Consider the following 24947-nt stretch of genomic DNA (forward strand, 5'->3'; position numbering starts at 1 on the left):
CCCCTGTCCCCATGCCCTCCCCCAGTTTCAGGAGCAGAAAAGTGGCCACACGGAAGCAGCTTCCAACACGCATTTGGTTTTCAAGGCTAATGGCCAACAGGCAGCAAGCTGATCTCATGATCCCCTCCCCAACGTGCCCAGCTCAAAAAACAAAGAAATAAAGGCCACTTCCTCTCCCTTCGGCCTCAGGCTGATCTGGAGGTAGAATTGGACGCAGCAGCTAAAGTGGCTGCGGCAAAACAGCTCTGTGCCTCTCTGGGCTCCCAAACTTAACCCCCTCTTTCTTGATGTGAGGGGGAGAAAAGAAAATCCCTGCCCTGAAAGGACAGTGATCAGTGAGAGCACACAGGAGACGGTGTGCATGGCGGAATTCTCCGGAAGCCAGCAGAGCAAGAGAGGCCGGAGGAGAAATTAACTAAAAGACGGAAGGCAGAGACCAGGCCTGCGGCCGGGGCCGAGAGGGTCTAGTCAGTGGCTAAGGAGGCCTGGGAGGACAAAGGAAAATGGTGCAGAACAGCGTCTGCCGCAGAGCTTCGGGAAGGGCCTGAGATGCGCAGCACTGTGGCAAACGCATGGAGCTTCCTCAGACAACGAAAACCAGAACTACCATCGGATCAGTGATCCACTGCCGGGCATCTGCCCAGAGGAAATGAAATCAGTGTGTCAAAGAGACAGGGGCACTCCCATGTACACTGCAGCCAAGATACAGAATCAAGCGAAGTGTCTCAGTAAATGAATGGACACCGCAAACATGGTGCACACACAGTGGGATACTGTTCAGCGTTTAAAAAGAGGGAAATCTGGCTGGGTGCGGTGGCTCACACCTGTAATCCCAGCACTGTGGGAGGCCGAGGTAGGCGGATCACTTGAGGCCAGGAGTTCGAGACCAGCTTGGCCAAGATGGTGAAATCCCATCTTTACTAAAAATACAAAAATTAGCTAGGCATGGTGGTGTGTGCCTTTAATCCCAGCTACTCTGCAGGCTGAGGCAGGAGACTCACTTGAACCCAGGAGGCGGAGGTTGCAGAGAGCCGAGATCATGCTACTGCACTCCAGCCTGGGTGACAGAGCAAGACTCTGACTCAAAAAAATAAATAAATACATAAAAACAGGGAAATCCTGTCATTTGTGACAACATGATGAACTTGGGGGACACTGTGCTAAGTAAAATAGGCCAGGCACAGAAAGGCAAATACTGCATGACCTCACTTGTATGTGGAATCTTAAAAAGTTGAATTCAGGCCAAGCGCAGTGGCTCACGCCTATATTCCCAGCAATCTGGGAGTCCGAGGCGGGTGGATCACCTGAGGTCATGAGTTCAAGACCAGCCTGGCCAATGTGGCAAAACCCTGTCTCTACTAAAAATACAAAAATTAGCCAGGTGTGGTGGTGTGTGCCTGTAATCCCAGCTACTCAAGAGGCTGAGGCAAGAGAATTGCTTGAACCCAGAAGGCGGAGGTTGCAGCGAGCCGAGATTGTGCCACTGCACTCCAGCCTGGGTAACCAAAGTGAAACTCCATCTCAAAAAAAAAAAAAAGTTGAATTCATGGAAGCAGAGGGTAGAATACTGGCTAGCAGGGGCTGGGAAGGCAGGGAGGGGGAAGTCAGTCAAAGGATACAAAACTTCAGTTAGACAGGAGGAATAACTTTAGGAGATCTGCTGGACAATACAGCAACAGTCAGTGTATTGTATTATACAATACAACACAGTGACTATAGTGAATAGCAATGTATTGTATACTTGAAAGTTGCTGACTGTAGATTTTAAATGTTCTCACCACTAATACATAATCAGTATGTGAGGTAATACATATGTTAATTGGCTTGATTTAGGCATTCCACAAGGTATATGCATATATCATAACATCATGTTGTACACCTCAAAAATAGACAGCTTTTCTTTTTCAAGTTAGAAAACTAATTTTGGCTGGGCATGGTGGCTCATGCCTGTAATCCCAGTACTTTGGGTGGCCGAGACAGGAGGATTGCTTGAGCCCAAGAGTTCAAGACCAGACTGGGCAACATGGCGAAACTGCATCTCCACAAAAAATACAAAAATTAGCCAGGCATGGTGGCACATGTCTGTAGTCTGGGCTACTAGGGAGGCTGAGGTGGGAGGATCACCTGAACCCAGGGAGGTCGAGGCTGCAGTGAGCCATGATCATGCCACTATACTCCAGCCTGGGCAACAGAGTGAGACCCTGTCTCAAAAATAATAATAATAATTTTGTTAAAGGCCCATGGGAGAGACCACAAGTGCCCACTCAGGAAACAGAAAACCACAGATTTCTGAATCAATGGTAGCAGCCACCAAGCCCAACTGGGCATATTTTACAGAGAACAGAGGCGCCAAGAGAAGAGGCTACAGGCTGAAGGCATGTCCTTGGGAGGGCCACATGTCCAGCTCTCTGCTTGTAGACAGAACTTCACACGGGACAAATTCTCTGTGTGATTTATCTGCAAGATATTCCAGGCTTTTCTTGGTACCTGATCTTTATGGTATCTTGACACATCCAGAGGGCTGCCTCCAGCTCACATGTAGGAGACACCCCAGCTGATAAGTTCTAATTAATTTACTGTCTTAGGGCCCATTTATAGAACCCGGTACAGGGATCATAAAACCCGTGAACTATGGGGTCGGGGTGAAGGAAGGAACTTCGGTGGCTCGAGATTCTAGAAGCCAGGCTTCCACCACCCCAGCCCACAGCAGCTCTGTGCTTGGGAAGAGAGGAGGCAGCCAGGTGTGCTCCGACCAGGAATCGCCCACCCCCCACAGAGGATGGCAGGGGCTCACCGGGTGGATGTCCAGGAACAAGGAGTGTGCCTCCTGGTTAGGGTGCAGGCCAGTCACCGCTTCTGCCAGGACCGGGTCCGCGTTGAGGAAGTGAGGATGGGAGAGAAACAAGGGGGCACCTAGAAGACAGAGGGGTGGGGAGGGGACATCAGACAAGGACAGTGCATTGGCAGGTCCTGCCAGGCCGTAGGTCTGCACAGAGCTGCGGTCTGCAGAGCACCCCCGTGGCAATGACAAGATAACCAGACAGAGAGGATCCCTTCCTCCATTCTGTAAAAAGCCCCAGGCCCTACCATGAGGGACAAGCTCTGTGCCAGAGAAGGGGTGAGGCAGGAGCCGCTGATTCTGACAGGAGAGACCAAAAGAAGGAAGAGGCTCTTAACAGGAGCCAAGTGAAGGAGGCCCAGGAAGCACATTGCAGATGGAAGGGAAGGCGGAAGCAAGTGCGGGGAGGGGGAAATGCATGGTGCACGAGGGTGCTAGGGAGGCAGGGATGGACAAGGCAATGCCAGATTTGAACTTGGGTGTAGGGAGGGGAGCCTCGAGCACAAGTCAAGGAACCCACACTGGCCCTTGCAGGCCACGCAGCAACAATCAGAGCTCAGGTGGTCAGGTCTCCCTGCGTCCACAGGAGTGTGTCCTGTAGACACACCTGCTACAGACATGAGCTCAACCTCACCACTGACCAACCAAACCAGGCAAACACTAGCTCACCCTCCGGACAATGGACAACAGGCCTGAAGGACAAGTTAACAAGGAACAGCGAGCGGGCCTCTCTCAAAAGCTCACAAGGGCCAGGCGCCATGGCTTATGCCTGTAATTCCAACGCTTTGGGAGGCCTCAGCAGGCAGATCACTTGCACCCAGGAATTGGAGACCAGCCTGGGCAATATGGCAAGACCCCATCTCTACAAAAAAAAAAAACACAAAAATTAGCTGGGCATGGTGGCACATGCATGTAGTCCCAGCTACTCAGGAGGCTGAGGCAGGAGAATCGCTTCAGCCTCAGAGGCTGAGGCTGCAGTGAGCCATGACCATGCCACTGCACTCCAGCCTGGGCAGCAGAGCAAGATCCTGTCTCAAAAGAAAAAAAAAATTTTTTTTTAAAGCTCACGAGGATCCAGATGGTGCTAATCTACTGACAGAGCCGACAGGTGGTGACCAGGGGCTGGGGAGGGGGCGGGGAGTAACTTCTGATGAGTCTGGGTCTCCTTTTGGGGTGATAGAAATGTTCTGGAACGAGATACAGGTGATGGCTGCACAACCTTGTGACCCTGCTAAATGCCACTGAATCATTCACTTTAAAATGGTTAATTTTATGTTACAAGAATTTTGCCTCAATAGGAAAGGAAAACAAAACAAAACAAAAAACCCGAATCAGAGGCCAGGCATGGTGGCTCACGCCTGTAATCCCGGCACTTTGGGAGGCTGAGGTGGGTGGATCACCTGAGGTCAGAAGTTCAAGACCAGCCTGGTCAACATGGTGAAACCCCATCTCTACTAAATATACAAAAATTAACCAGGCGTGGTGGTGGGTGCCTGAAATCTCAGCTACTTGGGAGGCTGAGGCAGGAGAATCGCTTGAACGCAGGAGGCAGAGGCTGCAGTGAGCCGAGATCGCGCCTTGCGCACCAGCCTGGGCAACAAGAGCGAAACTTCATTCCAAAAAAAAGACCAGGCGCAGTGGCTCATGTCTGTAATCCCAACACTTTGGGAGGCTGAGGCGGGCCGATCATGAGGTCAGGAGTTTGAGACCAGCCTGGCCAACATGGTGAAACCCCATCTCTACTATCTCTGCTTTTCTTAGCAAAGCCAGGCACTGGTTTGAAATAAAAGCTGGGATTATCGATGTCGGGCTTCCTCTTTCTCAGTCCTTGTGCATCCCTGCCCTTCAGGTTTCTCAAGCATCATTCATCCCAGTACCTTTTCAATTTCATCACATCTGAATGCCCCCTGCACTGTTATATAATGTGCTGCTCTGAAACAACTGCCAATGCCTTCCTTAAATCTCTGTATTTTAAAGGGAAGCTTTACAGCTGTGCAAACACTTGCCGCAATTAGAAAGTACATATTTGGGCCAGGCACTGTGGCTCACACCTATAATCCCAGCACTTTGGGAGGCCAAGGCAGGCAGATCATTTGAGGTCAGAAGTTCAAGACCAGCCTGGGCAACATGGTGAGAACCCCGTCTCTACTAAAAATACAAAAATTAGCCGAGCATGGTATGGGCCTATAATACCAGCTACTCGGGAGGCTGAGGCAGGAGAATTGCTTGAACCCGGGAGGCAGGGGTTGTGGAGGCTGCAGTGAGCTGAGATCGCATCACTGCACTCCAGCATGGACGATAGTTTCCAGAGGATGCAGTAAGCCAAGACTGCACCAATGCAATCCAGCCTCAGCGACAGAGCAAGACTGTGTCTCAAAAAAAAAAAAAAGGACATATTTGAATAAACACTGTGAAAACTATTGATGTTGTAAGTTCTAACTAGAACCTGTTACTGCACGAGGCTTTAACTGGGAGCCCTGCTCTTTTTCTGTTAAAAGAAAAAATAAAAAAGGTTGATGAGTGTAGAAGGCTCTTCAAGTCCTCAGCATCAACAGAGACCTTCTCCTGCACGTGATGGCAAGGAGGAAAAGAGGATGGACCCAGAAGCTCTCTCTCACCTCCCTGGACCTTCTGAAGCCATCCCGAGCACCCGCAGGGACAGTGTCTTCCACAATTTGGAAAACGCTGCTTCTCATGCCTCCTCCGTGGAGGAGGCAGCCACGGAGCCGGACTCTGGAGGAATCTCAAGCAAGCCCTGGCCTACCCGCAGCCCCAGGTGGAGACTGAGGTGGGATGAGGCAACTTGTCAGCCCCCGCCCTTACTTCAGAGGCTGAGCCTGCATGGACCCACGCACGTGTTTCTTCCAATTTTATTACCAAACACACCGAGAGAGATCTTCCCAGCAATAAGTGGTAATTAATTTATAGCTTTATGGCATACCTAGCCAGACATAATTGCCCAGGATTGCCACGGATGATAATTAATTGGCTCTATGAGGCAAGTCGGACGCCCTCACGCAACAGGGAGGTTTGAGATGAGGGAGTTGTCTGAGTTCAACAGATTTCAAGGCCCAGAAAGGCAAAGCCATGGGTACCTTTACTCTTTAGATAACATGCCACAGAAACACAGACATAGGTGACCAAATGACACGTGTGCACCCACGAATGCCCACGATGGAACACCACGCAGCAATGAAGACGAGGAGCTACAACCACTCACAACGTCACAGACAAATCGCACCAGGGTGCTAAGGGGTGCACAGGCCAGAAAAGGAGGGAAAAGAATCCAGGTTTATGGGCTATTCACGTGAAGATGCAAACCAGGTGAGCTCTGGGGCTGGACGCCAGGGCGGTGGGAGGACCGCGAGGGGCATCCAGGGCCTGTCATGTCTGTTTCTCGGTTAGGGTGCTGGCCAAGAAATGGTGCATTCACTTTGTGAAGTTTCAAACCGCACACGTCAGCCAGGCGCAGCAGTTCATGCCTGTAATCCCAGCACTTTGGGCGGGAGGATCGCCTCAGCCCAGGACTTCAAGACTAGCCTGGGCAATATGGTGAGACCCCATCTCTAAGGAAAATTTAAAAATCAGCTGGGCATGGTAGCAACCACCTGTAGTCCCAGCTACTCAGGAGGCTGAGGTAAGAGGATCATTTGAGTGATGGAAGTCAGGCTGCTGTGAGCTGTGATGGCACCACTGCACTCCAGCCTGGGTGACAGTGATACCCTGTCTCAAAAAAAAACAAAGCAAAAAACCCCCAAAACTGCATGAGTCATCTGGGAACTTATTTGTATCTATGTATATTTTATTTAGAAGCAAAAACTAAGCCCAGGCAAGACGGCACAACACCATCTCTACAAAAAAATTTTAAAATAAGATAAAATAAATTAGCCAGGTGTGGTGGTGTGTACCTGTGCTCCCAGCTACATGGGAGGCTGAGGTCAGAGAATCATTTGTGCCCAGGAGGTCAAGGCTGCTGTGAGCTGTGATTGCACTACTGCACTTCAGCCTGGGCAACAGAGTGAAACCCTATCTCAAAAATATAAATAAAGAAAAGAAAAAACTTTATTTAAATAAGTATTTTAAAATTCCCTTGTGCTTTTGAAATGCTTTTGGCAGATATGGTAAGACAGGGCACACCTCATCCCAAGCCCTTGGAGGGGATAGGCATGTGATTTCTCTCCCTTCTCCTGGTACCTACACCCCTACTTACACCTTCCCTACTTTCAGCCTTGTGCTTCCAGTGGGGCCAGCTCACCCAGGAGCCAGCTGATCATGTGACACATGCCTGGCCAATCAGCATAGTCCACCTCAGCTACCGTGATTGGTTTACAGCTGGGCATGGGTGCCAGGCAGACCAATTAGAGCAAACCCTGGAACTTCTGCTGGAGTGAAGGAAACATAGGTGGCCCCTTTCTGCAGGACTCGGAGCTGGGCAGAGGTGAGCCTGGAGCCTCCGCAGGCAGCCAGGAGGGAGAGCCTGCTTGGCAGCAAAGCCAGTCCGGCAGAAAACTGAGCTGGGACTTGGCAGAGGCAGCTTCCAGGCAACATCTAAGTTCTGGATTTGTGCCTAATACAGGGATCTGCCCTGGAATTTTTCATTACGCAAACCAAGAAGTGCCCTTTTGGCCTAAATCAAGTGGAGTCCAGCATCTGCCACTGCGACAGTTGCTGTAGCACACCTATTGGGTGTGTAACATCCTCAACCTTACTAGCAGAAATCCCCGCTGATACCAGCAAAGAATGAAGCAAGCAGAGGCCATTGCCCAGGCGGGCCAGACAGGACCAGGGACAGCAGCGGGCGACCCAGGCCCCAGCTCCAAACCGTTTGCTCACAGGTTGCTCCATTCTGCCTGAAATGGGGGAAAGCATGCAATCTGTTTACAGTCCCTCCTCCTGACCCCCGCTGCAGACCAGTCCTTTCGAGTCGCTGTCTCCAGCTGGAGGACGGGGCTTCAACCAAAAAGGCTCCCAGAAGGCAAGACACAGTCAAATAGAGGGCCGCTTCCGGTCCTACCAACCCTGTGACCTTGGTCGCATCCAGCCTCAGGCCTCGATTTCCTAAGTACAGAACACATTCACCATCCCTATATTCAAATACTGTATGAGTATCCATTACATGCGGGGCACAGTTCTAGAAGCTAAGAATAAAACCAAGAAGAGGAGCTTGGGGCCCTGACTACAGGGATGACAATGAATGGAAAGGGCAATGAGTAAGAAGATAAAATCCACAGTCCATGATTTCAGGGAGCAATGAGCACCAAGAAGACAAGAGGAAGCCATAGGGAGCAGCGGGCAGGAGAGGGGGCAACTTTAGAACAGGAAATCAGAGGAGGCCTCCTGGAGGAGGTGGCATTTGCATGCAGACCAAAAGAAGGTGAGGGAGGATCCACTCAGAAGTCCAGATAAAGAGCTCTCCAAGCAGGGGAAGCAGCCCACGCAAAGGCCCTGAGGCAGCACTGACCTTGGTATATTTTAGAAAAAGGGTGAAGCCATCAGGGCTGGAGAATAATGAACAGGGGACGTGTTGGGAGAAATGAAGTCAGAGAGGCCGGTAGGGGCTGGATCCTGCAGGGCCCAGGGCCATGGTAGGAGTTTGGACTTCACTCTGAATACAGACAGAGCTGCCAGACATTTTGAGAGTACAGTGGCAATCTCCGTATTTTTTGAGATGGGTCTTGCTCTGTTGCCCAGGCTGGAGTGCAGTGGGGTGATCACAACTCACTGCAGCCTCGACCTCTGGGCTTAGGCCATCCTTCCACCCCAGCCTTCCACGTAGCTAGGACTACAGGCGTGCACCACTATGCTTAATTTTTTTTTTTTTTTCTAGAAAGAGGTCTTGCTGTATTGCCCAGGCTGTCTTGAACTCTTGGCCTGAAGTGATCCTCCCACCTTGGCCTCTCACAGGGTTGTGATTACGGATGTGAGCCACCATACCCAGCCGGCATTGTTAAAAGATCCCTTGGCTGCTGTCGGGAGTGCTACAGAACTTCCTATGATGATGGAAATGTTCTCTATGTGTGCTATCCAAGACACTAGCTGCTAGACACACATAGCATATGAGCATTTAACTTCCGGCCACTGCAACCAAGGAACTGCCTTTTAATTTGATTTTGTTTAAATCAATTTCAATTTAAACAGCCGCAAGAGGCCAGCAGTGACCGCACTGGATGGTCTAGGGGATGGATGGTACAGCGGCAATGCTGCGTTGAGGGATGGGCTACTGAAAGGACTGGATCACCAGGAAGGACGTGTCCGTGGGCTGGACAATGAGGCGGGGGGTTGGAGTGGGTGGCAAGAGAGAGGAAGGAGTGAGGACTCAACCTGGAGGTAAAGCCATCTGGGCTTGTTGACACACTGGAAGAGCCGGGTGAGAACAGGGAATCAAACTGACACCCGAGGGTCCAAATTGAGCAACTTGAGGCGGGGGTGCCTCAGGGACTGGCACATAATTGAGACACACCAACAATGTTAGGGGACACAACTCTAGCAGCAATCATCACATCTGCCTAGCCGCCCACACCGCGGAACAAGAGGATGTTATGTAACACACAGACCCTCGCCAGCCTCTTTTCATCTCAGAATGGGTGAAGGGTCCTTCCCACCAAGCCTCACTCTCAAGTTCCAAATCACGGTGTGGGAGGGCAGAGGAACAGCCCCCTAGACACGTCCATGCCCTAAGCCCCAGAACCCATGGCTATGCCAGGTCACAGGGCAAAGGGGCACTGGGCCTGCTCAGCAGCTGCCTTGAAGGTTCAGAAATTGGGCCAGACACAGTGGCTCATACCTGTAATCCCACTGCTTTAACAGGCAGAGGCAGGTGGATCACTTGAGGCCAGGTGTTTGAAACCAGCCTGGGCAGCATGGTGAGACAACATCGCTACAAAGAGTTTACAAAAATAAAATGAGCTAGGTATCGTGGCCCACACCTGCGATCCCAGTTACTCGGGAGGCTGAGGCAGGAGGATCGCTTGAGCCCATGAGGCCGAGGCTGCAGTGAGCTATAATCGCACCACTGTACTCCAGCTCTAGGCTACAGAGTGATACCTTGTCTCAAAAAATAAAAATAGGCCAGGCGCAGTGGCTCACACCTGCAATCCCAGCACCTTGGGAGGCCGAGGCAGGCGGATCACTTGAGGTCAGGAGTTCAAGACCAGCCTGGACAACATGGTGAATCCCCGTCTCTACCAAAAACACAAAAAATTAGCCAGGTATGGTGGCGCACACCTGTGGTCCCAGATACTCGGGAGGCTGAGGTGGGAGGATCACTTTAGCCTGGGAGGAGGAGGTTGCAGTGAGCTGAAATGGCACCACTGCATCCAACCTGGGTGACAGAGTGAGAGTCTGTCTCAAAAAAAAAAATAAATAAACAAGATGGGGAGATTGTCCTGGGGTATCCAGGAGAGCACGATGTGGTCTTAAGGGTTCTTAGAACTGGAAGAGGGGCAGAAGAGGGAGCAGAGGAAGAGATTTGAGGACACAGTGGATCAGAAGGATGCTGTGTTGCTGGCCCCAAAGGTGGAAGAAGGGCCCAGGAGCCAAGACACACAGAGAGGCCTCTAGAAGCCAGAAAAGGCTGATGCAGATTCTCCGAGAGCCTCCAGAAGGAACACAGCCTCCTTGATCTGAGTGCAGTGAGACCCACGCGGACTTCTGAACTACAGAACTGCAAGATAACCAGTGCGTGTTGTTCTAAGCCATGAAGTTCATGGCAATTTATTGTGGTAGCAACTAATAGACCTGGCATTTCTTCCTTTTCAAATCATCTTCCTGCGGCCTCGTTATCTTCAGCCTAATGGGATTATCAAGAGTACAGAGGCCAGAGATTCAGCAGACAGCACGGGGCAGATAAACCCTCAGCTGGCCCCACCCTCGCGCCCTCCCGCCATCCCAGCACAGGGGACAGCACGTACTGAACCTGCAGGTGCTGACGTTCTGAATTCCAGACTCCAGGCACGGGCAGAAGCCTTCGTTGGGTGGGTAGATGGACCCATTGGCAAACAGGGTTTTGGGAGCCACGAAGCGATAGGTGGGGATGCCTTCAAACACCCCTGGCTCCTTGTACATTAGCTTCATGGACCTGCAGGGGACACACAGGGTGAGAGGGGACACTCAAACCCGGCAGCCAGAGCCAGGCCCTGCCGAAGGCTGCCAAGATCCAGTCACTTCTCCCCACGGGCGCTACCACCTCCCAGGTCCAAACCGCCCCCATCTCTCACCCAGGTAGCTGCAGCGACCTCCTAACGGGCCTCTCTGCTCCGACTCTGCCTCCCTACCCACATCAATGTATTAGCCACAGCCAGATGGAGTTTTACAAAAGAACAGAGGCCAGGCATTATGGCTCACACCTGTAATCCCAGCACTTTGGGAGGCCAAGGTGGGAGGATCACCTGAGCCCAGGAGTTCGAGACCAGCCTGGGGAACATGGTGAGACCCAGTCTCTAAAAAACAAAAATTGTTTTTGAAAGTTATGAAATCAAAAAAAAGAACAGAATATATCATGCCCCTGCTGAAAATCTGTGGCTCTTTCTAGTCTAACCTACCGTTAGGATTCATTGTCCTTATCTAGCCCCCGCAGCTGCTCTACTCAGCCCTGCCTCACCTTCCTGTGCCCAGGGCCTCCCTGCAGTTCCTAAGCACACTCACTCCTGCCCCAGGCCCTTTGCATCGCTGCTCCCTCTGCCTAAGACCAGTCTCCTCTCGCATCTTCATCCACCAGACTTCAGCCCTTCAGTCAGATCTCAGTTCAGCTGTCACTTCCTCGGGTGGCAGCACCGTCCCCCACACCCACTCCATCCATCCTCCACCCGTTTATGCTCTTGCACTTTCTCAAAAGCACTTCTGAACTTGAACATGCACTGTGCTACCCACTCTGTCCACGGCAGCCACTCAGCACACGTGGCTGTCCATCCCACCCTTGACATGGGGCGAGTCCAAATTGGGATGCAAGTGTAGAACAAATTCCAGATTTCTAACACTTGCTAGCAAAAAAAAAAAAAAAAAAAAAAAAACTCATCAATAACACTTGAAATTATCCTATTTTTGATGTATGAGGTCAAATAAAATACATTATTAAAAATAATTTCACCAATTTCTTGTTACTTGTATTAATGCAGCCACTAAAAAATTTTAAATTGCATGTGTGCCTTGCATATTTTGATTTATAGGAAAGTGCCAGCTTAGATAATAGTATTATGTCAATGTCAAATTTCCTCATTTCAATAACAGCATTGTGGTTATGTAAGAAAATGTCCTCATTTCTGGAAAACACCCACTAAGTATTTGGATGTAAGGGGGCACACAGCCTCCAACCTACTCTCAGATGGTTCAGGAAAACGACACTCAGCGAGAGGAGGGGATGGGGGGCTTGACACAGCTAGTGAACCTGGGTGAAGAGGACATGGGGGCCACTTGTATTTCTCATGCAACTTTTCTTTAAGTTTAAAATTCAGCTTTTAAAAAGTCAGTTGGGTCCGGTGGCTCACACCTGCAATCCCAGCACTTTGGGAGGCTGAAGCAGGAGGATCCCTTGAGGCCAGGAGTTCAAGACTAGCCTGGGCAACACAGCGAGACCCCCCATCTCTAAAAAATTAAATAAATAAATAAGTAATAACTTAAAACAGTAAAAAGTGGCCACACAGAGCAAAAGCACTGTCGCTCTCTGACACTCTAGTGTTTGTGCATTTGCCTGAGTTGCCCTGATGGGACACAACCTCCTGGGGAACAGAGACTTGGCCCACCCTCTCACTGCCAGGCACCTGGCACGCAGGGTTTGCTGGGAGGGCAGATAAGTCAAGATCCACATGAGTGAATTCCCAAGTACAGGACTTTTCCAGAGTGACCAGAATGGAACAAGACCATAGCAAGGCCTCCAGAAAAGGGCTGTAGGAGCCACCCACTGTCTACTCTTACCTCACAACAGGGACCACGGGACACAGAGCTGAGCCTGAAGGGGCCAAGCAGAGCCAGCTATGTCTCAGCACCCAGATGGTCACGGGGGCCACCAGCCAGGCGCCAGGGGGAGCCCACCTCTCGCCTCCATTTCATGGCCCCCTGTGACCTTGACATGTCCTGCCCCCTCCTCCCAGCCCAGCACCACCTGGCTCCAAACCACCAGCAGCAGCCTCCCTTTGGGCCGTGCAGAGGCACTGGCAGCTGGAGTTTGGCTCTTGGCGGTGTGGCCAAAGAGAATTCAAGCTGGTACCAAGGGCTACTGAGTCAAATCCACGATGAGTCAAATGCTTTCCAAGTGCACAGCCAGCACCACAGAATTTGCCCATGAGCTGCCCAGGAAACCCAGGAGGCCCCGCGTCCCAGTGATTACCGGCAGGCCTCAGGGCTGTAGAACTCCAGCGAGGACTCAGGAGTCATGAAGGGCGGCCACATTTGACCAGCAGTTCCATTGATCATGTTGCACTGATCGGAATGCCAGAAGTCAACCTGGGGGGAAGCATCCAGACCAGACCCCTCAGTGGGGCCAAGGCCCCTTAATAAGGCCTCTCAGGTGCCGCACACCTAACCCACCCTGGTGCACACACGGCCACTCAATTCGCAATACTGGCACGGTGGGAAGCTGGCAGGCTGTGTAGACAGACAGAATGCCTCCCGCAGCTTCCCACTCCCACACCTCTGAATGTGTCACTTTGCTGGGGACTCAATTCTTTCATCTGCAACATAGGCCTATCACCCACATCTCCAGCCTCAATCTGGAAAGAAGTGCGGTGAGCAGGTGGGGTGAGAGGTGGGGCGTGGCTGTGCTCAGCCCTCAGAGTGGAAGTCAACAGGCCCCTCCTAAAAAAAACAATCGGCACACAGGCAAACTACTTAAAATCGTAACGGTGGCCACTACCGGGCAACCCCGAAACAGAACCCATCAGGTTAACTGCCTCTGGGGAGCGAGACCCAGACTCGACAAGTCCAACTGCTCACTTTCCAATCTTCCGCAGGATGAGGAGGTTTCAAATCACGTGCACATGTACAGTATATTGGAATATACAAGCCACAATGAAGGTGAACTCCATCTATCATGAATGGCTACTGCTGGTTGCAGATGGTGATTCTGGGCACTGGTTGGGGTACGATTTGTCCCCAGCCCTCAGGGTCTTTGCAGTAACTACCACGGGGAGCAGGTAGTGGGAAATCGCACAATCATTTTCACACATATTGAGAAAAGGTCACGAAGGTGAAAAAAGCAAGTTGCAAAACAATGCACGTAGTATGATTTCTTGATGTTTAAAGAAGAAACAATTCCATATTTCTCTGTGTACATACAGACGTGCACATGGGTAAAAACAGACGGGAAGAATATATCCCAAACTGGTAACTGTGGGTTTCCTCTGGGGCGAGGGGTAGGGATGGGAGGTGATACTGAGGGCACTTGTCTCTCTCTCTCGTATTATTTTGAAATGTGAATCTCCTTTCTTTTTTTTTTTTTTTTTTTTTTTGGAGACTTAGTTTCACTCTTCTCACCGAGGCTGAAAAATGGCACAATCTCGGCTCACTGCAACCTTCACCTCCCGGCTTCGAGCGATTCTCCTGCCTCAGCTCATGAGTAGCTGAGATTACAGTCATGCACCACCACGCCCGGCTAATTTTTTGTATTTTAGTAGAGACAGGGTTTTGTCATGTTGGTCAGGCTGGTCTCGAACTCCTGACCTCAGGTGATCCGCCCGCCTTGGCCTCCCAAAGTGCTGGGATTACAGGCATGAGCCATGGCGCCCGGCTTTCAAAACATTTTTGTAAGTAAAGAACTGAAAAGAAGAAAGCACTCCATTCCCAGCAGACGCCAGGTGCTCAGTAAGAAGTCACTAACCCCGCCTGCCCCTCTGGCTGGTCAAGATTTAACCAGAGGTAAAATCCCTTCTCCAACTTTGAGAGTGTTCATCCTCCCAGCACCCTCTTCATGACAAAGAAGAAGCCCTGTGGTCCCTGCCATTCCCGAGCAGCCACGGCCTGGCCCACCCTCCCCTCTCCAGGGGCCCTCGCCTCTCACCCCTCACCTTGCTCAGCCCGTTCCACTTGTCCACGAGGTGGATCCTGCTGATGTTCTGGACCCCCGTGAACACCGTGAAGAGCCCAGAGTCGGAGTTGTTGAGCTGCAGACACAGCAGGGAACAGCATCGTCAAGGCTCGGGCCTACCATTGAGCTCACCTGGTCTGAACATTCTGGGCTGAGCCCTCCTCCCCCTCCACCAGAAGGAAAGGGCTCCCGGCATCTGGTTCACTGCCACATGCCCAGTGTCTGGGGACTGACACTGGGCTTGGGAGCTTTCTAGGAGGAACGGTCCCGGGTTCCATGGCTGCAGTGTTCCACCCTCCCTTCCTAACTCCGGGAGAGCCTAGCTTTCCTCCCAGGTGAATGGCAGATCACCCCCACCATACCCTACTCCAGCATAAAATAAAACGGGGCCAGGTCAGCTCCCTGAGCAATGAAAAAGCAGAAGTGGCATGTCACTTGGGGGGACACTTTAAGGACTGTGCACACGCCTTTCACCAGGCTCTCTGCCACCGCTATAGCAGCCAAGGAGGTGTGTGTCAAGACAGTCTCCCTTGGCCTGGGTCCCCAAGTGACTACCACAAGCGAGGGTGCCCCAGTCACCCACACTGGACGTGGAGTGCAAGCAAAGGAGTAAGTCCTGGTTGCTCTAAGTCATGGAGATTCTGGGACTGCCTATCACAGCAGCACAACCTGGCCTGTCCTGACCGTCACGGTTTGTGGAACATTTCTTGATGGGGGCCCAGGCTTTGGTGCTTCGAGAGCATTTCCCAGAAGCTGGTTTCTAATCCCAAAGACATGCAAAGCACAAAATGGTCTGAGTGACTAAAGGAAATATCTGGAAGTGCTTTGCAGGGTGAAGCACACTGAGGAGCTCCAAGGTTGCCCAGCCAAGTGGCTGCACCCATCACAGACCTCCAGGGCAGGACCCAGCACAAGTCCCTGGCCCAGCCTCCCATGTGTGTCTGTCACCTGCCCATGTGGAGCCAAGAATAACCAGAGCCATTACATAGGGGAGAATTAAAGGGGCTCATGTGCAAAAAGGGCCAGGTACGGTGCCCCAGGCACAGTAAGAGCTCAAAATGCTGGTCTTTATTTCCATTATTATTGTTATTATTAATAAATCATCACTCAACAGGATCCCTAAATGATCATGATAATGGACAGAGAGCATCAGAAACTGCGAGTTACTACCCAAAGCCCACTCTCTCCTTACTCCTTCATGACAAAACCCAAACCATACTCAGAGTATCAGCACACCCAGCTAAAAGGCTACCTTTCCAGCTTCCCCTGGAGCTAGGTGTGGCCACGTGACTCAGTTCTGGCCAATAGAAAGGAAGTGGACGTTGGTTTTCTTCCTCCCTAAGAGGGAGGCAACTGGGACATGCTGTTTTACCCCCGATTCCTCCATCTGCTCCCCAAAGCCCCACCAATTCTTCCTTCCCGCTGTGCTACCTGGAATGTGATGTGATCACTGACACTCTAGCAGCCAAGTTGGATGATGAGGTTATCTTGAGGATGAAAACCACATGCCAAGGATGGCAGAGCGGAGGAGTAGAAGGCTTCCAGATCACTTAAGACCATGAAGCCACCACACCAACACTGAATAGCCTACCACTAGACTGTTCTTGTGAGGTTTTCATTATATGTGGTCAAATGTAGATTATACTAAACTAGGGACTTTGTAATAACTTTCATTTGCAAAGCACTTCAGGATTTACAAGATGCTTTTACAGAATCATGCCACTTAGCCCAAACTTGCTAATTTACCCACACAACAGGAGCCTGTCACCCTTGACAAAAACATACTATCTATCACATGCAGCACCACAGTATCCCCTCCAGCACTCTACCCTGATCAACAGAGACCAGAGAGATGGCTGAGGCTGGAGCAGTCCCAAGAACTCATTGAAACCTGCAGTGAGGGAGCCAAGGTCAGGGTCAGACCCTCCACGGACGAGATGTTGGCTCCAAAGCCCAATCAGTGACCCTACCAGGTTGCCAGGAGTCAAGATTAAGAGTCAGCTTGTGATCTTACTCCCAAGCAGCCATGCCCCCTTCTTCCGGCAAAGCCTCCAATTTGCTAAGCTAAGGCCCAATCACATCATTTGAGCCTGGATCAAGCTGTACCTGAATCCAATCCTAGCATTTTCAGTTCCATAAGCCCCAACATTCCCCATTTCACTTAAGCCGGTTTGAGTCAGGTTCTCGGCCACTTACAACCCACAGCTGCTAGACCCCCAGCCAGCTACAAAGTAAGCTGGTGACCAGTGTCCAGGCTGTGTGAGGGGAAGACAGGACACAGGCCTGAATCTTTGGCTTCTCACCAGGCCACACGTACCTCAGCAAATAATCCGAACTTGTCCTTGAAGGGGAACATGCCTGGAAAGTACTTGTTGATGAGGTTCACAAGGGGGTCCTGGTAGCCCCACATGATCTCCCCCACAGTGCGGTTCATGAAGGCACGTTCGCCGAGGGTGGTGAATGCCAAGGTCATGATGAGCTTCAGGGTCATGGGCTTATTCTCCATCATCACCGCCGCACCCTGCAAGGCGAAGGGACACTAGTGTCAGAGGCTGGAGGTGGCTGGCCCATCCTCCCTCGGCCCCAGCTGGGCCTCACGGCAAAGAGCCCATGAAGCAAAATGCTGGGGTGCAGGAGGCCCCTGGAGTGGCCACGTGGGGCGTCCGAGACACCAGAACCACCCTCTGCTCCTCCAGTGCCAAGGCCACATGTGCTCCCAAGGACCCCTTCTCCCCCTTGCACCCCACTGGACTCAGGCTGAGTGAACTCCAGCCCCAGTCCCAGAGGTGGGCCTGTGGCTGAGCCCCCAACAAGACAGCCCCTTTTGGAGATCTCAGAAATGTAAATTGAAAAGGAAAAAAAAAATACTTTGGCCAGGACTTCCAAACCAAGACAGGTGGACCCACCTGGGAAACTGAGAACCCACGGAGGGTGGTGGAGACAGCACAGGGCTGAGAGCCACCCACCAGGAGTGAGTCCTCACGCTCCGACCACCTCAGGGACTGCTCTCTGCACAAGGGGCAGGCGGGAGGAGAGACAGGGGACGAGGCCAGGGTGCGAGGTGGCGGGGGCCACAGGGCAGCCTCACCAAGACCAGGATGTTGGGCATGACGATGTAGTCACTCTCCGAGCCGTGGGACTTGGAGGGCTCGAACTGGAAGGTGCGGTACTCGAGGAAGGACACGGTGTCATTGTTGTTGAAGGTGATGTTGGTCTTGTGCCTGAACTCCCTGTGGGGGAAGTCGGTGGGTCAGACGCCTCCCCCTGCTATGTGGGATGTTTCCCTCGTACTCGCCTGCAGTGCCTGCCTGGGAAGCAGGGGCCCTGGATGTCTGTGCACACCTCCGGCCCCACAGCCAAAGCTGAGCTCGGCCCCTCCGCCAAATCTGTCCCTCCCTGCGCCTGCCCACTGCAGGACATGGTGTTGCCACCCAGCCGGCCTCGTTCTGCTCTCCCTCACCCAACACGGCCATTGCCTCTTCATATACAGAGGGAAGTAATCACAAGCCCTACTTCATGGGGCAGCTGTGGGGATTAAACAATCCCCACAGTAAAGCAATCAGATACCCAGAAAGCAATCAACACAGCCTCGGGGTGCAGAGAAAGCACGAGGTAAACATTGACTGCCGTGACTGTTGCCGCTACTGTCATTATGATCTCTCATCTCTCCAAGCCATTCTCCACCATCCAGAAGAATCTTTGAAAAATGGAAATCAGGTCGGGAGTGGTGGCTCATGCCTAAAATCCCAGCACTTTGGGAGGCCGAGGTGGGCGGATCACCTGATGTCAGGAGTTCAAGACCAGCCTGGCCAACATGGTGAAACCCCGTCTCTACTAAAAATACAAAAATGGCGGGGCGCAGTGGCTCAAGCCTGTAATCCCAGCACTTTGGGAGGCTGAGACGGTCAGGAGATCAAGACCATCCTGGCTAACACAGTGAAACCCCGTCTCTACTAAAAAATACAAAAAACTAGCCAGGCGAGGTGGCGGGCGCCTGTAGTCCCAGCTACTCGGGAGGCTGAGGCAGGAGAATGGTGTAAACCCGGGAGGCGGAGCTTGCAGTGAGCTGAGATCCGGCCACTGCACTCCAGCCTGGGCGACAGAGCAAGACTCCGTCTCAAAAAAAAAAAAGTACAAAAATTAGCTGGGCATGGTGGCAGATGCCTGTAATCCCAGTTACTCGGGAGGCTGAGGCAGGAGAATCGCTTGAACCTGGGGGGCGGAGGTTGCAGTGAGCCGAGACCGCGCCACTGCACTCCAACCTGGGTGAGAGAGAGACTCCGTCTCAAAAAAAAAAAAAAGTGGAAATCAGATCGTGCCACGCTCTGGACCACAACCCCACTTTGCATGCAGGTTAAAATCAGGCTCCTAACGCGACCTCTGAGGACCTCAGCAAGGCTCAGGCCTCGTCTCTCCACTGTCTCCCTCCCTCATAACCCCAGCCGCACAGGCTCTGTTTCCAGCCTTCAGACCTCTGGACATGCTCTGGCTGGGGCTCTCTCTCCCCAGGGCCTCTTCCCACCATGCGGGTCCAGTGAGTGTCCCTTTGCAGAGGTGCTCCCCACCCTCCAGTCAGACCGAGTCCCACGGCCGCCCTCCCTCCTGCACTCCGGCTTCACACTGTTTTGTCTGCACAACACTGATGGATGCCTGATTTCCCCTTATTTGTCCACTTCTTTACTCTCTCCCCATCAGAATGTCAGCTTGGTGAGGCAGGGCCTTGGTCTGCCTGCACCCCCAGCACACAGAAGGTGCTCAATCAGTGCTCACAGAATGAAGGAGTATAGAGAGCTTTGGCATTTTTACCCATTCTGTCCGCTGCTGGGTCCCCTGTGCTTAGAATGGCAGCCAACACCTAGTAGGTGCTCAATAAACATTTGTTAAATGAAAGAGCAAATGAGTGAATGAGTGAACGGAATGCAGGAGCTGACTCGTGTTTCCTACTCCCAAACCTCACGCACATTTGCTAGGTTTTCATCTTGGCTTTCCTAGAACCAAACTGTGGGTCTCCAACAGCAGGAACACCCTCTGCCCACCCCATCCCTGGAACACCGTGTGCCGGGAGCAAGTCAGCTCTCCTCTGGGAGCCCCTACTCCTCCGCCTGTGAACTGGGAAGCGGGGGTGTGGGGGAGGGGAGGTGCTGTGAAGACTCCAGGAGGTAAGGGCGTTGTAACAGGCACATCCCCCAGCCGTCTCAGAGCTCCACGTGCATCCTGAGAGTCCCGATGACCCCATGAAGGGGCTCTTGTGTCTCTCCAGCCTGCAGATGGGCAAGCTGAGGTTCAGAGGGGTGAAGTCACTTCCCCAGGCCACAGCCAGGGACAGGGCAAGCAGAAAGCAAAGGCACCACTCTGTGGTCCCTGGGCCAGCATGTTCCACAAACAGCCGACCCCTTCCTGTGCTGACTCACCCGGTCCTCGGGCCCAGACAGGGTGCGGGGGATACGTGTGCTCCTGGTTGTGCGTGTGTGTGTGCACGTGTGTGTATGTGTATGTACGTATGTATGTGTGTATATGTATGTGTGTGTATGTGTATGTACATATGTATGTGTGTATATGTATGTGTGTATGTGTATGTACGTATGTATGTGTGTATATGTATGTGTGTGTATGTGTGTATGTGTGTGTATGTACGTGTGTATGTGTGTATATGTATTGTATGTATGTATGTATATGTATGTGTATGTATGTGTGTGTGCATGTATGTGTGTATGTGTATGTGTGTATGTGTATGCATGTATGTATGTGTGTATGTTTGTGTGTGTATGTGTATGTGTATGCATGTGTGTATATGTATGTGTGTATGTGTGTATGTATATGTTTATGTGTGTATGTATGTGTGTGTATATGTTTATGTGTGTATGTATGTGTATGTGTGTATGTTTATGTGTGTATGTATGTGTGTATATGTATGTGTATGTGTGTATGTGTATGTGTATGCATGTATGTGTATATGTATGTGTGTATATGTATGTGTGTATATGTATGTGTGTATATGTTTATGTGTGTATGTGTGTGTATATGTATGTGTGTGTATGTGTATGCGTGTATGTGTGTATATGTGTGTGTATGTATGTGTGTATATGTTTATGTGTGTATGTATGTGTGTATGTGTGCGTGTGTGTGTCTCTGTCTCTCACATATGCACCCTCCAGCCAGACCTGCACCATTGGTCCCTCCCTGCTCCATAAAGAACCTCTCTAGGTAAGGTCTGGTGACTCACACCTGTAATCCCAGCACTTTGAGAGGCTGAGGCAGAGGATCACTTGAGCCCAGGACTTAAAACCAGCCTAGGCAACATAGCAAGATCCCATCTCTACAAAAAAAAAAAAACCTAAAACAAAAACTTCTCTGGGACTAGCACTTCCCCCGAGTATGCCTTGCCTGCTTCCGGAAAAATCTCTGGGGCTCAGTCAGCACCCTCCCCATCCCGTCCACTCTGAGACCCCTCCCCTGCCCAGCCTCAGCCGGCCCCTCCGCCCTCACCTGGACACAGCCTCACCTGTACACGTAGGGCCCGCGCTCCTGCACCTGTGGCTTCTCTCCCTTGAGGATCTCGCTGGGGTTCATGACGTTAAAGAAGTAGACGGAGAGATAGAAGGGGATTGGGATCTCCTTCCACATGTTAAAGGACAGGCTGCTGGGGTCGATGCGCACGTTCTGCAGGGGAAGGGACAAGCACGCCTGTGAGGAGAGTGACGAGGGCCCCACGCCCCACCACGAGGCTCCAGAACAGCTGCCTGAGCCCGGCCAGGGAAGGGGCTCCTCGGCGGGGGCTCGGGGTAGGAGGTGTGGGAAAGGCCTTCGCACATGAGGCTGTCGCACCTGGAGCTTATGGAATTAAACAGGCAACCTATCCATGCTGTCATAATGCTTCTTAAAATACGTCGTGACAGCAATATGTGACACCAGTCAAGGGACTGTGGTAAACAGGGGCCTATGCACCATCTAAAGGGGGTGCCGGAGCTGAGGGTAGCGGATGGGCTCAGGGCAGGGATAGTCCCCTGCAGGAACATGGGCTCCATGTGGCCAGGTGAATCATTCATTCATTCAACAAGCACGCACTGAGCACTACCACGTGCCAGGCGGGTTCTAAGAGCTGGGGATGGGAGAGCGACCAGGACAGACCAAAAGCCCAGCTCTGTAGCGGGGGAAAGGGAGGCACCAAACAACTCAGGTAAAACGCATGCTACGTGACAGAGCACAGAGGAAACACAGCAGGGACTGGGGAGAGATCAGGATTTGAGACAGAGTCATCACGTAAGTGAAATGTAGGCCAGGTGCCGTGGCTCATGCCTGTAATCACAGAACTATGGAAGGTCGAAGTAGGAGGATCTCTGGAGTCCAGGAGTTTGAGACCAGCCTGGGCAACATAGCAAGACCCTATCTCTACAAAGAATAATTTTATTTATTTATTTCTTTTTATTTCTTTTTTTTTTTAGATGGAGTCTCACTCTGTTGCTCAGGCTGGAGTGCAGTGGCATGATCTTGGCTCACTGCAACCTCCACCTCTGGGTTCAAGTGATTCTCCTGCCTCAGCCTCCTGGGTAGCTGGGACTACAAGTCCCCACCACCACGCCTGGCTAATTTTTGTATTTTTATTTGTTTTTATTTTATTTTATTTTTTGAGAGGGAGTCTCACTCTGTTGCCCAGGTTGGAGTGCAGTGGTGCAATCTCGGCTCACTGAAACCTTCGCCGCCTGGGTTCAAGCAGTTCTCCTCCCTTGGCCTCCCAAGTAGCTGGGACTACAAGTTCCCACCACCACACTTGGCTATTTTTTTTTTTTTTTTTAGTAGAGGTGAGGTTTCACCATGTTAGCCAGGATAGTCTCCTGACCTCAAGTGATCCACCTGCCTCGGCCTCTCAAAGTGCTGGGATTAAAGGCATAAGCCACCTTGCCCAGCCTATAAAAAATAATTTTTTAAAAATTAGCTGGGCACGGTGCTGCACACCTGTAGTCCCAGCTACTTGGAAGGCTGAGGTGGGAGGGTCACTTGAGCCAAGGAGGTCGAGGTTGCAGTGAGCTGTGATGGCAGGACTGTACTCCAGCCTGGGTGTCCGAGAAATACCCTGTCTCAAAAAGGAGAGGGAGGGAGGGAGGGAGGGAGGGAGGGAGGGAAGGAAGGAAGGAAGGAAGGAAGGAAGGAAGGAAGGAAGGAAGGAAGGAAGGAAGGAAGGAAGGAAGGAAGGAAGGGAGAACACATGCAAACACAACCTACACCCAACAGAAGGTAGTGAGGAAGGGAGCTCACGAGTCTAGAAGGTGGGGGTTGGGGGGCATTCCACAGCAGCCACAGCCTGTGCAAATGCCCTGTGGTAGGGAGATGCTGGGAGAGAGCCTGCCTGTGCGGCTGAGTGAGCCATTCAGGGAGGAGTCAGAGGAAGATGAGAACACAGAAGTTTTCCATGAAAACCAGAAATACAGAAATATATACGAAATCTCCTGATTTAAAAACTTTGCAAAAACATAATTTTCTTAAAGGGACTATAGGAAACATGCCTGGGGTCCGTTTGGACTCCTCTCCCAGCTTTGCTCCTCTAGATCTATAATTCGCTGCCCCAGTGTCACAGGGAGGTCCCCCCCAGTCCACCTGATCCCCACCCTCAACCCAGCCAGGATCTCGGGCCCCTCAGTGCCCACACCATGTCAGAGCCCAGGAGGAGTGACCCAGCCCATCAGATTAGAGCTGATGTTGCAAAGCCAGGCAGCCATGCAGCTGCATCACCTTCCACCCTCTTTTGAACATGGCCTTCTAAGACGAGGACAGCCGCCCCCATTGTCCCCAGACAGCCAGAAGCAATACGCAGAGTCTTTATAGGAGGCAGACAGCTGAGCTGGCCAGTCAGAGCCAGCCCCACGTCCCCTGGAAGGAGCAGATTTGGAGGCAGCCAGACCCTGGGTCGCACTCCATGGGGCCACTTGGGCAAGTCAGCCCCTGTGAACCTCAAGTTTCTCATCTGTACGATGGAGCTGGTGACACTGTGTCTAGTTTGACCTACGTGGCGTGTAAATGAAGAAGCTGAATTCATTGTCAAGAAGCTGGAAGATGTAATGTAATACCTGGATTTCACTGGAAGATATAATGTAATACCTGGATTTCGGAGTTCTCTTGGAAAAACCAGGAGATCAGAGACTTGCCTTCAAGTGCCATAACTGTTTATTGATAAACGCGTCTTCCTACCCAGCTGCGAGCACCAGAAGGAGCATCTTATGACCTGAGCAGCCCATAGGTGCAAACGAAGGCGCATAAACTCAATATTAAAGAGGTAACAGAAGCAAGCATTTCCGGGGTGCGCCACATGCCTGGTGATGCTGTTCACTGTGTTCTCATCCTCTTAACAGCACCATGACTCTTTGAGGCAGCCACCTCCACTATTATTACTCCCATGTTACAGATTAGGAAACTGAGGCACAACTAAGGCTGGAGAGAGATACAACCAACAGTTGGAGGGCACTGAGGAGTCCGGGAGGTCTTCCTGGAGGAAGTGGTATGTGAGCTGGGTCAAAGAGCAGTCCTGCCCCCTCAGTAACACCTTCCCCACCCCATGGCAGCTCCCGCCACCCCATGCGACCACAGCTCACAGGCACCAGCTCCAGCCCCTCCCAACTCTCAGGCCCCGATCACCCAGCCCTTCCTTCAGTCCTGGCCTTCACCCAGCCTCCAAGCCCGTGCACTGCAGGTCCCTCTGTCTGGGACAGACCCTGCAGCCCTGGGGACCCTGCTCACCACAGGCCAGGCCCCTTCTCCAGCCTGGGGGACACATCCAGCTGCTGGTGCTCCCTCCATAGAAAACACAGCATCAAAACCCAGAACCCTGAAAAATGTGTTCAGGGAGTAGAGCACAAACTGTATGTTCTCACCACAGAAAACAGTTGGGGGCAGGAGGGAACCGTAGCAGTGACACGTGTGTTCAGCACCTGCATCTCAGGGGCGGGTTTCCCGGTGTGCACACACCAGCCCATCAAACTGCATACATTAAACATGTGCCATTGTTTTATATCAATCACACCTTAATAAAACTGCTTTTTTAAAAAAGCAAAACAAGGCCCAGTGTGGTGGCTCACACCTGTAATCCCAGCACTTCGAGGG

The 24947-nt window shown here is 51.7% G+C and overlaps 1 protein-coding gene across 19 annotated transcripts in view; it reads right to left on the minus strand.

Annotated features, from left to right (window-relative positions):
• The window catches only part of SCARB1 (scavenger receptor class B member 1), an 89077-nt gene that overhangs the window by 19049 nt on the left and 45081 nt on the right, over nucleotides 1–24947 (minus strand). For 13 of the 19 annotated variants that reach the window (XM_005572599.5, XM_074008377.1, XM_074008380.1 and 10 more), the window contains 7 exons: nucleotides 21358–21515; nucleotides 17944–18085; nucleotides 17173–17376; nucleotides 14836–14931; nucleotides 13161–13276; nucleotides 10750–10916; nucleotides 2795–2913 (listed from right to left, as the gene is read on the minus strand). In XM_005572599.5, coding sequence (XP_005572656.3) covers nucleotides 2795–2913; nucleotides 10750–10916; nucleotides 13161–13276; nucleotides 14836–14931; nucleotides 17173–17376; nucleotides 17944–18085; nucleotides 21358–21515 — 1002 coding nt within the window. The remainder of the gene's footprint in view (nucleotides 1–2794; nucleotides 2914–10749; nucleotides 10917–13160; nucleotides 13277–14835; nucleotides 14932–17172; nucleotides 17377–17943; nucleotides 18086–21357; nucleotides 21516–24947) is intronic. The other 6 variants (XR_012420824.1, XR_012420825.1, XR_012420822.1 and 3 more) reach the window with 2 other exon arrangements.

The sequence above is a fragment of the Macaca fascicularis genome, chromosome 11 (assembly GCF_037993035.2).
Source record: "Macaca fascicularis isolate 582-1 chromosome 11, T2T-MFA8v1.1".
Lineage (NCBI taxonomy): Eukaryota > Metazoa > Chordata > Mammalia > Primates > Cercopithecidae > Macaca > Macaca fascicularis.